The sequence below is a fragment of the Epinephelus moara genome, chromosome 15 (assembly GCF_006386435.1).
Source record: "Epinephelus moara isolate mb chromosome 15, YSFRI_EMoa_1.0, whole genome shotgun sequence".
In the NCBI taxonomy this organism is placed as follows: Eukaryota; Metazoa; Chordata; class Actinopteri; order Perciformes; family Serranidae; genus Epinephelus; species Epinephelus moara.
The window spans coordinates 4,502,182-4,516,352 of NC_065520.1; the positions used below are offsets into that span (position 1 = coordinate 4,502,182).

At 41.5% G+C, this 14,171-nt stretch overlaps 1 protein-coding gene across 3 annotated transcripts in view; it reads right to left on the reverse strand.

Annotated features, from left to right (window-relative positions):
* tns1a (tensin 1a) overlaps nt 1-14,171 on the reverse strand; it is a 119,915-nt gene that overhangs the window by 28,488 nt on the left and 77,256 nt on the right. For all 3 annotated transcript variants that reach the window (XM_050063175.1, XM_050063176.1, XM_050063177.1), the window contains 7 exons: nt 13,041-13,124; nt 9,637-9,749; nt 9,487-9,547; nt 9,295-9,370; nt 9,064-9,208; nt 7,032-7,097; nt 6,767-6,892 (listed from right to left, as the gene is read on the reverse strand). In XM_050063175.1, the coding sequence (XP_049919132.1) occupies nt 6,767-6,892; nt 7,032-7,097; nt 9,064-9,208; nt 9,295-9,370; nt 9,487-9,547; nt 9,637-9,749; nt 13,041-13,124 (671 nt within the window). The remainder of the gene's footprint in view (nt 1-6,766; nt 6,893-7,031; nt 7,098-9,063; nt 9,209-9,294; nt 9,371-9,486; nt 9,548-9,636; nt 9,750-13,040; nt 13,125-14,171) is intronic.

The following is a 14,171-nucleotide window of genomic DNA, read 5'->3' on the forward strand; positions in this document are numbered from 1 at the left end:
CCATTTTCACCTCCCTGGGACACCAGTGGCAGCTCTTGTAGGCTGAAATCAGGACGATCACATTAACCAGCGCGCAATCATCAGACTTGACAATTATCAGGAGAAAACAATCTTTGTTATCTCGAGATAACGAATTAATAAGTCGTTATCACGAGATAACAGTCTTTGTTATCTCGAGATAACAAATTAATAAGTCGTTATCACGAGATAACAGTGCACAAAAAAAAAGGAATAATACATGGCCGTTCTCGTCTTCTGTAGTATCCCAGTCCAAGCTCTCTGGAGCTCACATGAAGTTACCAACCAAGGTCCCTAATAGTTTTGGTATACCCAAATTGCAGCTCGCTCATAAAATGTTCCACACACAAATTGCTCGCTCCATGACTCATTTTATACCATATAGGTGCCAAACACACAGGATGCAACCGTGTTGACATGGAAACGCAATAAACAGACAAACAGACTCTCGTATCTGCAGACCAAGTGAACAAGAACTTGTATTCTTGTCATTTTGCATAGGCGAAAGAGTGAGGAGATGACATTTAAGAGGGCAGAAACCTGTATAGTTTTGCCAAGAAACCATCCGCCCGCTGCAGAAATGACACAAATATTGCAATTTCTTTTCAGCTGAGTTGACAATATTTGAATTAACTGTATGCCATTGGTAGCTATGCATGGCCATGTAAACTCAACAGGTTTCAGAGCTGTGAAGAAAGCTGCTGGTAATCCCAAGGCCTTACAACACTACTCACCAACCAATGCTGTTCATCTGCTCTCCGTCTCTCCTTGATTTTACTTCACGCCTTAATCTCCTCTTCTTTCTCTTTCTTCATTCAAACTTCAGCAGCCCACAAAAATGGCTTAATTTGCTTTAAACTTTTGGCAAATCTTTGCAGAACTCTGATCTTCTCTGCTTCTCTCTGCCTCTCTGTGCCTGTCTCTCTATCTCTGTCTCTCTGTCTGTCTCTATCCAGCTATTCCAGACATGTTTCAGGGCTCGGCCCCAGCCAAATATGGGAGGAGGGCGGTAAACAAGGAAGACAGCCTGTGCTGTCACTGGGCCCGCTGCCCTACTGTACACCACACACACACTGGAACACACGCACACACACTTATTCTCCCGTGGCAAGACTATGTTTAGTGGTTAGTCTCATTTTTCAGAACTCAGTGGATTATTATATCCCTAGAACACCTTTAAGTGGTCATTTGCTGTCGTGCTGAGTACATTTTATGACTTTCGGTCAAATTAGAAACATATGATACATCTACTTGATTCACTAAAGATGCTGCATTAAGCTCTTGTAAACATCAGCATACAGTACTAGCTTTAACACAACCCATTTGCCATGATAAATGTTGGCACTGTATGTTTCTACAAACCAGGGATATGTTACATTCATACGTTTCATAAGTAGCAAGTATATTGAAACTTTCTTTATGTTTCAATTTTCAATTTTATGTTGTGACAATGCTGTGGTTACGTTCAGGCACAGAAACACTTGGTTACGGTTAGGAAAACATCATGTTTCGGCTTAAAATACCTGGTTGGGTCTTCGCAACCACCACTGGAAATGTGCTGACCTCACCTTAAAAAATACCCAGTTGTCACAACAACCATCGTTGAAAACTGCAGGACGATGCCTTAAAAACAACCATTTCTTGTCACAACCACCATTGGAAATGTGCCGGCCTCGCCTTAAAAAAATACCCAGATGTTGTTGCAACCATCATCACTGGAAGTGTCGCAACGTCACCTTAATTAAAAAAACCCAGCTGTCCCCATAAACACTGCTGGAAATGTCACAATGTATCGTTAAAGAACATGGCTGGTCTTGAGCAGTGGTCTGCCACTTGGCAGCCATCTTGCTTACTGTAGGTCCCACGCCACTCACCATCCCCTCCACCTCCTGAGAAGGAACTCAGCTTGTATACATGTCATACGAACTATATCACTTTAGGAGAGGTAATGTTATTTTATCTTACTATATCTTACTACAGTATATAATGACGAACACTGTCTGTCTGTGGGTGTGTCTGTGTGTCTGTTCCACGTTTTTCTCCTCACTGACTTGGTCAATCCATGTGAAATTTGGCACAGTGGTAGAGGGTCATGGGAGGATGCGAATGAAGTAATATTACATCAATTGGCCAAAGGGGGGCGCTATAGCAACCGACTGAAATTGCAAACTTTGAATGGGCATATCTCATGCCCCGTATGTCGTAGAGACATGAAACTTTGCACAGAGATGCCTCTCCTCATGAGGAACACATTTGCCTCAAGAACCCATAACTTCCGCTTATATAGATTTTCCGCCATTTTGAATTTTTTGAAAAACACTTCAAATGGATCTCTTCCTAGGAAGTTTGAGCGATCTGCATGAAACTGGGTGAACATAATCTAGGGACCAATATCTAAAGTTCCCTCTTGGCAAAAGTTGGAAAACTTACTAAAACTGAGCTTCTATAAGGCAATGAATATTGCGGAGGGCGTGGCTCATCACATAAAGGTGTATAACATCTCAAGGGTTTCACCGATCACCACGCAACTTTGTAGGCATATGACCACACATAATCTGAGGGGAACCCTCCATTATTGACCCAATCAAACAAAATGGGGGCGCTAGAGAGCTAATTTCTTATCTAGGCCTAACCGCCATATCGATTTTTACTAAACTTGGAACTTGGTAGATATGTAGAACAGGATGCCTCTTTTTTTTTTGTTGCTTAGGACAGTGAAGCATGACAGAAAGGATGGGAGAGAGAGAGCAAGGAAGACATGCAGCAGAGAACGAAGGCCGGATTCCAACCCCCACCGCTGCAACAAGGGCTAGCCGCACCTTTTCCATGTGAACTACCAGTGCGCCCCACTTTTAAGTCAATACAACATACAAACACTTTAACTATCTGCCTTTCAACGTGCTACCTCAACTACTAATGTACAGTTTTAGCCCACTAAGTATCCCACTATTGGCAATGGTACTACTGTACTTTCAATAAAGCAATCGTACTATCAAATTCACAAAAACTCTGTCTGAATACATTCCTCTTCTTAATGGGTTCAGTTGACTATTTAATCTGCAATTTCCTATGACCTGTATCCCAAACACACACCATGTGAAACTGTATGTGGCCAACTGTGCACTCAATGGGTATGGACTAGTACATATAAAATGTACAACTATTACGTATCCGTAGTTTGCAGAAACGTACAATGCCAACATTTACTTTTGGCGACTGGGCCGTTTAACATCCAAAAACAAATGGGCCATTATTGTCTCACACCAAACTATGTTGTAAGTGTCACTATTTTTCAAAGTTAAGACCAAAATTGCAACCAACTGTCTTCTCCCCCATCTCTCCAAACATTTGGTTTACCTCTTTCCTTTGACAGAAGAGCATTTGTGCCATAAAGCTTCAGTAATTCTGCAAATTATGTCATGCCAATGTGTCCTTTATAAAAAGCAGATTTGCTCATAGCATTGCAGTTGCTCTGTGGCTGCTCAGTGGCCCAAACGGTGGCCTTCTGACTGGTTTGACCTCCGGGTCGACAGCTGCCACCACACCACAGGGCTATTAGTGGAGCAAAGGCAAGCCGACAAACACAAGGTGCACTGCACATGCACACATTTAACATACCACATAAAAACTGCATACAAATGTATAAAAATTTACAGGCGTACACAGATGCCTGTGCGCGCCCATACGGTGCAAAAATACTGTGTGACACCAACACAAACAGCTGGGCTAATACCTTCACACATACACACTTCACACGGCTGCGATTAACAACTGCTTACACTTGTCATAAATACCTTCTGTTAAAGAAAGCTAAGGACGCCTCTCCTCACGTTCCCCATTAGAGTGTGCATCAGTGTGAAATGCACACAACTCTATGCAGCCTAATCCTGCAGACCCTTTTAAGACACCCATCTTTCGTTGGGTCCTCTCAACTGGATTTCCAAGGTCGTTGGACTCTGTTAAAAATGGCGTCAGGATGAGTTAGCCGAGCCCTAGACGCATCCAGATATCAACGCCTGAGGATGAAACATTCGTTTAGCACCCAGACAAATAAGCAAGTCTGGATTCTCCAAATGATACCTGATGAGTGATTAGTGTCCACTGTGCTGAGGCGTGTAAAAATAGGCCATTCTGTCATGTCAGTGTTATTCATGTGGCATCAATGGATGTGGTCACCTGGTTTTGTCAACTCAAATGTGTATTAACATTCTCTTAGTAGTCCCAGTGGTAGTTAATTACTTTTTCCGAAACACAAAATAGAACTGCAAAGTCTTTTGTGTCATAATTCAAACGCTGCTCAAGAACTTTTTTAAACAGCTCTCCCGCAATTTTATTAAATCTCTTTTTGGCTCTGTGTCATCTCATTGTTGCATCTTCCAAAAAAAGCCAGATCTGCTCCATTCCCCGTCTGTTCAGTCCTTGTAAAAACAGACACTGTGTTCCTGCACCAACTTCCTCTGAACATTCATTCTCGCGTCCAAGTGTAAGAGTGAAGGCTGCAATTAGAGAAATGAATAAACTGGCCGAGAGGTTTTTTTTCTGCTGAGTGCTGAGAACGCTGCCACCCATTCAATTAGGATCAAACTTGCAATCCTGGCGATTCCCACTGACCTTCTTGCAACACAGCAATTACCGCAACCGTTCTCTGGGGATGTTCATAAAAATGAAATGGGTCTTTGTGAAGCCGTAAAAAAAATCCCATATATAAAAGTGGATGCAGCACCGCAAGGGCTGCCAAGTCCTGACTCAACTGAGTGAGAGTACATCCTCCTATTTGTGCAAGTTTCTCAGATTAACAGCAATAATCATGAATCTCATCATCACAGAGACTGTCATTTGGACCCACTTAAAAACTCTAAGACAGGATATTTTATGGTGTTATCAATATGTGATATTTAGTTTAGGCCTGTCATCATAACTACTTTTGTTGGATAGTATTTTGTCTAAAAAATAATTGCCATTAACAATATTATTGTCATTTTGAAACCATTTTATGCCACTGATGTAATGACAATATAATAGCATGATTATGCAAGTACACCCTTTGAAAGAAAGATGAACTGTTCATTTTTAAGAGTATTGAGACATTTAAATATAGATTTTTTTAACATATTTAAAACACCTGTTACTATATACAAGTATGTAAATGGTACATTTATAGGAGTAGCCCAAAATTACTAAGTTTGAGACTTAATATTAAATTTGGCCAACAAAAAAACAAACAAGTGATACCTCTTGGGACTAAAGCCCCGTTTCCACCAGCAGTCCAGTATGGTTTAGCTCAGTTCGGTACACTTTTTTTTTTCCGTTTCCACTATGAAAAGTTGTGGATGGTACCAATGGAACCGTTCTGTACTGTCCACATTTTTGGTCACCCCTCTGTTGGGTACCTAGCACACAGATCTGGTACCAAAAGGTGGAGCTGTGAACACTGCAATCTGTTGATTGGTCAATAGCGGGCGGTCACTCTGCTCAGGGCTGAGCTGTGGCTGAAACTATTCATACTGTGGAGAGTTTTACATACATTACTAAACTATAACTATAAACAGAAATCACGTTTTGCTGCCTCTTGCAGCAGCTGTAGACTGAGAAACAAAGAACCTAATTCACTGGGCTGACTGCGCCCAACTTTTGAGGGTGGAACGTTACGGACCTAAGGTTCCAAAGGTACCATACCGAAAGTGTTTGGTGGAAACGGGGTTGTGCACTGCAGTAACTTCCATAATCCGTCCGGTGTGCTGCAGTTGGCTACAGTTGGATGGAAGGCCTAGGAGCTGGGCTGTGTACTGGTGAATTCACGAACAGGAAGATGAAGTTGTTGAAGGGTAAAACTACAACAGATTTTTCGTCTGGTTGCCAGTGGTTGGCAAGCTAACAACTATCAGGACTGCGGTTCTTTTACACCAAAGTGCAGCTGCAGGCTACCGGTAAGCTACGCTGTGTCATCTTATAAGTGTTTGGTCGTGAAAAGCCTGTAGTTTATGCTGACATCATTTTGGCTAAAATGTTGGGCAATATTTAGGTCAGCAAAATGATCAAGGTCATGTTCAAATATTGTATGATAGGTCAATAATGTAATTAGTGTGACAGGCCTTGTTAAGTTTATTTCAGATATTAACAACCAACAGTGACAAGTCTTTGCTGTATGTCATATGTGGTTATTTGACATTCCTTTTCTATGGATGACTGAATAGGTAGGAGGGGGTACGTGATACATGTTGACCAAGTTTCAAACTTCTGAACTCCTGGTACAGAAGCAAAAACTAGAAGTGGATGGAGGTGAGTTTGGGCACTTGTGGGACTTGGGGTTGGTGGTTGTCTCAGGTTACAACCCCCCTGGGAAGTGGGCAGCCTTGGGCAGGGCGACTGACGCCCCCCTATTTCTGCAGCAGCTATTTAAAGGACTAATTGACAGACCAGGGGAGAGGAGGAGGGCGGAGGGGCTGCCGGGGCAGCTAAGAGGAGTGGGGTTTGAGAGGAGAAGAGATGGGTGAGGAGTAGAAAGACAAAGACAAAACTTCTCTTCAGTGGAGTGCATCAAAGCCAGAGATGTTGACCTTTGGCGGTGACTTAGGAGTTTGATTAATGTGCACTGAATTATTCTTGTGGCTTTGAAACTTGTATGTCAATTAGTGCAACTGAATTCTGAGATTAGGATCTGATCTGAAGTATCTTAAAGAGAAAATCAAACTACTGAAGCAGCAATGCCAGATGTCCTATCCACCAAAGTGTCTGTGTGTGGACATACCGTGCTCGGCATCCGGAGGCTCCTCACAGCGCTGGCTGAAGCTCTCATATGAGTCCCAGCGAATCAGAGCATCCTGGGTGTTGTAGTCCACAGAAACACTCGGCCCGTTCTCCAGGTGGCCCAGGCCTAAGGAACACATGGCATAATGGGTAACGGTCATGACTGCCAGAACATCAGGTGCGATAATGTAAGTTGCTAAGATATGGTATAAAAATCTAAAAAGTCTACACCATATTCCCCTTTTAGTCAGGATAAAAAGAATTACCTCTGATTTTTTCTGGTCCATATGAGAAAACAAACTCCACCTTTCCATACTCTGGGAACCTCTCATCTGTACAGGGACACACAGTATGAAAGTGATTTTCTGTTTATAACAATGCACACAGATGCGCACAAACCCAAATGTGGGTGAATATGATGTGTTAAAACCTGTGCAGAGCATTATACTGACATACACAAAATAATACATATTGAAAATCACTGATTACATGTCAACATTTCATTTCAGTTTAACAAATTTAGGGCTCATTTATTTGTATTCATTTTGAATCTTAAAACAGGTGAAAACTATAAACAGTATCGATAATGATGCTGGTTGATAAAGATAAAGATCTTTTGCAGGCTACAGTTTCAATGTTTATTACAGTTTTTAAAGACTTCAAAGAGCTCTAGTTTAGCTTTATCATAATTAGCTCCTCTTTTCCACCTCCTTCCATAGTTTTAGCATCATCAACTGAGCTGCCTTCACCATCAGAAGACCCTTTCTACTTTTAAACTGCAGCACTTCTTTAGTCAAGTAATACTTCATTCCCCAATTGATCATTTGTATATGAATAACTCACCCTGTGATACACTGAATTCATGAAGAAAATGTTTTTCTCGTGTGCCTCCACGGTGAACGAAGAATCCAAAAAACTGAAAAATTCTTAGTGAATTGAAATCACAGGGGTCCACACACAATCCAAATCCCATCTGTATGCTCGGTGCTTCTCAAACAGACAGCTCTTTCTGATGGGGAACTGAACTAAAAGTGTTGGAAATACCGGCTGTAGAGATGTCTGCCTTCTCTTGAATATAATGGAACTAAATGGCACTCGGCTTGTGGTGCTCAAAAAAATACATTTGAAAACCTCAACAGCAATGTCTCTTTCCAGAAATCATGACCTGAATACTCAAGATAATCCACAGACCTTGTTGCGAGCAGTTTCATGCAGAAACTATTTTCTTTCCACCAAACTATATTGTATCACTGTGCAGAAGGAGGTGTGCATCTACTGCTAGCTCAACTAGTACCACTGAGCTAGCTAATGGTAAAGCTCATCTAAGGACGATGCCATTAATGTTTACATCTGGCACCATCATGAGCATGAGCCTCTCCTTCATGAGTAGATGCACACTTCCTTCTACGTGGTGGTACAGTTGGCGGGTGTAGTTCGAGGGAGAGATTTTAGTAAAGTTTTTATTTTTAAACTACGTTTTAGTCTCATCTTTTTTGTCAACAATATCCCATGCTGATACAGTGGCAGTTAGCATTTTATGACGTCGGTACCGTCTCCTCATCATCTTGTCTTAGTCATGGCAAAAAAAAGGGTTTTTGACGAACATATTTAATCACAGTTTTTGTTACTGAAAGTGCTCTCTTCAAAGCCAGACTCCATTGACAAAAACAGTTATTTTACCTGGGGAAGCTGCTGGTCTACTACTGCCTCAGTCAGTTAGTTTATTTGTGTTATTGTGTGACTTTGGTGAATCTGAACTAACCATTTAAAACACCAAAGTCACACAATAACACAAACAAATTACTGATGGAGGCAGTGGTAGATCAGCAGCTCCTGTGTATAGCAGAGTAAAACTGCTGTTTTTGTCAAAGGAGTCTGGCTTTGAAGAAAACATCGATAGGTTTCGCTTTAATTCAGTTCCTCATCATAAAGGTTGTCTGTTTGGGAAGTACTGAGCATACCACTGGATACATGAGACATGGATTATACTGCACAAGTTGTGTGACAGTTTGTAAATGGATATTTTGATACAGTTTTGCTGTTGGTAAACGTGGACCCCTATGACTTCAATTCATAAAGAATTTTCTCTGTATTTGAATTCTTCGTTCACTGTGGAGGCATGCGAGAAAAACGATGTTTACCCCACAAATTCAACGTAACACGGGGTGAGTAACAGATATACAAATGGTCATTTGAGGGGGTGAAGTATTCCTTTAATGTAATGTTCTGTGATCAGCAACTTGTATTTTCTGTATGATTACAAAAACACAAACATATATAAAGCAAAATCACACCCACCCAGAGAGCCGTTACCTTTGAAGGTCTCATCCAGCTCATTCTTCCCGAACACCACCCCCAGGTCGTGGATGGCGCAGGTGTGGAACTGCACCCTGAACATCACATCCCTGGTGGAGTTTCTGTATCTCTTGTGGTAACACTTCAGCTAGGGTGAGTAAGAAAGAAAACATCAGTGCATTGATCAATGTATCAATCAGTTTTAGTATCAGTACTATTATCATAAAATCCCACCAAGATGTCTCCCTTCAGAAGCAGGCCGGGCTCAATAGTGATGCAGATACTGGTGTTGCTGTCTCCTTGGACATTGCTGTAATGATAACAGTAGTAACTCTTATTAAAATCCAATAATTGGATTCAAATAGGGTCAGCTTTGCCCTGGATTCAAACACAAATCACACTGAACTGGAATAAAAGTTTCCATACTATATTCCTGATGTATAGACTGGTTGCATTGCCTGGTAGATCTTCAGGAAAGGACGGCAGCCTGTGAAGGGAAATAAACAAAGAAATTGAAACATTTCCAAGAAAACCAGCAGTTCTTTGTGCTTCTTTTTGGCAGAGGCAGATGCTCACCTCCTTTGGACTCAAAGTTGGGTATGCCGTGCATGATGACATGATGCAGGAACAGAGGCTTGTTGTTAATTTTGATGTGTCCGGAAAGAAGGCCGTTGAAGTACCGCACATACCTGCAAGGAAAGGAAAGTCTAAAAATCATGGACAACTGATACTCATTCTGATGGTTACTAAATAGCATGTCAGGACCCTTAGGCTAGATTACACACCAAATCCACACAGAATAAACCCTCATCCTGTGTGGTTCACCTCTCCCACAGCCCAACCAGAAGTGAATTCCACTCTGACGATAAAACAACCTTTGTCCGCTAAATGTCAGGGAGAATCGGTGTGTACAGAGGCCAGTCGGGGGTCTGTTGAGTTAGTGTGGTCTGGTTGTTAATGATGATAATGATGATGGTACTAAACGTGACCTTGACCGTGGGGTCGCTGCATGCAGATGCCACCCCCCCGTGCTCTGCTGTCAGTGGCCAGATGGTTTAGCCACACTAAGATTCAATTAGACTGAGCGGGGACGCCACGAGAGCAGCACTGTGAGGAGGAAGGTGCTTGTAGTTACAGTACGTGTGTGCGTGAGAGAGATGCAACATTAACGTGTTCTGCGTTTTACCAATGAATTGTCCTATATTAAAGGGAAATGTCACCCCAAAATCAAAAACACATATTCTTCCTCGTCCATGAATAGATGAATACTTGCTTGTGTAGCGTGATGCGGTTGGTGGGTATAGATCGAGAGAGGTGTTTTTTAACATACATCTTGTATTTTTCTGTCACAGTTAGTGTCTGATGACGTTAGTGTTGTCTTGTTATTGTTTCATCTTAGTCATGGAAAAAAAGGTGGTTGATGAACACATGTGGTCACAGTTTTTCGCTAACAAAATTAACCCTGCTTTGCACCTGTACTATAAGTATTGAATTATTACTGAATAGAAAGTCTCTTTATACCCCTGACATCGACTTAATATTGCCCCTCCATATATTGCATGACTCCTCTTAAACCTCAATAAATAGTGTTACACAATTCCAAATGATTGCTTCTGATCAACATTACAGATGGAAGCAATACCCCAAAGTTGCATCTTCATTGTCAGAAATAAAACTGTCAGAATAACATTACCTGAATGCATCAAACACTCTCCTTCCATTACCCATTTTGACATCCTCCCCATATTGTCTGAGCTATACTCAAGACAGAAGTAATAATATTTGGCCCTGATCTCCTTGCAAGGAAATTACAACCGTTTATTGGTCCTCTGGCAGCTAATAAAACCTACAGCGAGAAATTTATGCATCACTTTAGATTCTCAATTGAACTTTGAACAACATGTCAACAATCTCATTAAATCCTGCTAAGAAATATTAGCAAAATTAAATCAGTGGTGTCTTTTCCTTACCTAGACAAGCTTATTCATGCTTTTGTATTCTTGTGCCTCGACTACTGTAATACATTGTTTACGTGCCTCAGTATATCTTCAGTAGCTCGGCTTTAGCTAGTACAGAATGCTGCAGCTCGTATTTTAACTGGGACAAATTATAGGTGACATACCACCCTCCATTGGTTGCCAGTTAATTTCACAATTGATCTTAAGTTTCTTCTAATAACTTTTAAAGATCAACATGGTTTAGCCCCCCGTTATATAGTTAAGCTTCTGACTACCTATGCTCCGAGTCATGACCTGAGATCTGGAAGCCTACCCTCACTAGTTGTCCCTAGATCAAGCCTCTGAATTTCTGGAATTCCTGATTTGTATTTTCTGATTTGTAACTTTTGTGTTTTTGTTTCTTTTTGTTCTATTTTTGCCTCTGTACACACTATTTTTCTCAGCTCTTAACATTTGTTTTAAATATTGTATTGTTATTGTTGTCTTATTTTCATGCACGTTGTGAAGCACTTTGTGACCTTGTTTGGATAAGTGCTATACAAAAAAAATACTATATTGAACTTTTCTCTTCTTTTCTTTCAATATTTTGATGGCAATCATTCAGACACATATCCCAGGAATGTCTGGAGTGTGACATTGTCTAGCAATCATACCAAAAGTTGACACTATTATAACTTTTGTGTGGTATGAAAACAGCAAGGAAACTTGATATTGCATATTATCCAGTTTTGTGCCATTAATCAATTCAGCCCATTTCCATCTGAATCTGACCCATTGGCACACACAAGGCAGCCTGTCCTCTCAGCAGTCTGTCTGTTAGTATTATCAGCCAACATGGTAATCACTTCATGACACTAAAATGCTGCACGCAACACCTTTAATCCAAACTTTTAAAAGCTTTTATAGCAGCAGTACGTGTAGGTTGAGCTCATCTCCTACTCTTGATGTTAATGTCACACATTCCAGACCATAATACTCGCAGACTCCAGGGGCAGAGATAATTATATCCGAAGCAGGAAATAGCAGCAGGGCAGAGGGCAAGCCTATAGACCTGTTAGAGAATGGCCTGCTGCCTGATTCACAAGCCGAAATGAAGTGGTGTTAAGTCCCCTGCTGTTTCCTGTGTTTCCTCGTTTATTCCCCGGTACCTTAGTCCTGCTAATCTTTTCCAAGAAGCACTCAGATCAGGATTCTTCTCCCCGCAGGTGAAGAAGACAGACAATGAGGGGTCAAGCCTTTAAGAAGTTAATTGTCTAATAATGCAGAGGGGGATAATAATATAAGCAGATTTATGAGTTGAAGGAGGATGTCTCAGAAGATACTCCTCCTCGAGGGAGCTACATTCAAAATAAGAAATTGCTTAAATACCTTTAAACCCCTCATGATTGGTTTGAACCGTTCTGGTTTGGATTTTACTCCGCCGTTTTGCTCTCTATTCATGAGAAGACTATTATCTCGAAACACTCAATGCTAAAAGTGGAGATAAATTGCAGGAAAATATGCTCTGATATGCTAAGAGGACAGGAATGAATGGCCACCAAGCCCCGCAGCCTCCCCAGAGACACCAGAGGAATCCGTCAGACAGACAAGATAGATTACTTCTCTCCGTGCCATGACGTTCACTCACAATTATCCCAATTAAAACTAAACTGGAGATAAACAGAAGAAAAAGAGGAAAGAATTTCCTCTGTGAAATGTTTCGAAAACTGAGTGGGGGAGATGGAGTCGGGCCACAACACTGATCAGTTCTGTTGTTCAGTTCTGCGACTGACTGCTCGCTAAACCCCAGTGATTGTCCAATAATAGCTTAGCAACTGTAAGTAGGCAAGGAAGCCTCTCCAGCTTTAGACTTTGAGGCATTTTGAAGCATGGGACTGAAGTTAGAGTCTGTGGTTCCTTTTCTCCCCTCTCCAAATGAGCGTATTTGTAACATGAGCTGCAAGCATTCGGAAACAGCAGACAAGGCACTGTGGCAAAGGGTCAGACTCATAAAGCTTCAAGCAGCAAACGGTAACAACTGACCGTATCTGTGATGGCTGGCCAACTGGAAGTGCTTTGTCCTCGTAGAAACGCCTCATGGCAAACCTGTCCAATGCCTGGTCAGCACTGCATGACACAAAAATAGACAGATCTGGTTATTATTTGTCAAACTACAATGTATTATGGTTGGGCTGGTACCAAAGTTTACCACTAGGTGTCACACTTGACAGCTGCTCCTGAGTAGAACATAATAACACCCTTGCCCGGACAGTCAGTCTCGACTTTCTATCGGGACGTCGTGAGTTGTCCCAGATGTGGCGTCGGTTGTCGTCTACTATGGCACACTACACGAGATTAAACAATGGATTACTGAGTAAACACTCATTGTCGCTCACAATCCGAGCTGACACCGTACGACACTGGGTCAGGCGACAATTGGACTGATATCATGTAGTGTGAACCTAGCGTAAATCTGTCCTCATTACAACTTCATGAAGCAGCTGTTCTTCATCCATTGTGGCAATTTCAATACAAGCGACAAGAATATATAGAATCAAAATGGTGCGCTGCGTCAAGCAAGGCAAGATCTATTGTCTGCTTAAACTCCAAAGTCTTGGCAATCTAGTGCAGTTTTAGCCTTTTTCGAGAGATTAACTCTGCCATGTCACATCTCGTTACCCAAAAACCACTTGAACTTTCTGGTAAACAAACACAACGTGGACATCTGCAAGTTGGATTTAGCGCCATGACGCCATCAGCACAGATTGCTGATATAAACTACTTTCTAATTTGCCAGAACTTGTTATAATGACAAATGCTGGTTTCAAACTGGTTTAAGCTCATACACTGGACTGGACAGGCGACACCGGAAACTGACACATCTCTAAAGTGCTTTTTTATCTTTGGGAAGACCTGCATATTTTTCACAAGTTTGAGATTTAGAAATATCCCCTGAGTTTCATCATTTACAAGGCAGCTTTAAATCCTCCCGGCTCCATCCCACCTATTAACATCTGGTTGCATTAAAGAATGATGACATTTTCTGGAGTGCTTCTTCTCACAGAAAAATACGCCTGAATGTTTTGCCATAATAATCACATCGGTGTTTAATTTTCAAGGCTGCTCCAGTCCCAGACCTAGAGGCCTAACAGTGATTGACTGGTGCTCCCGTCC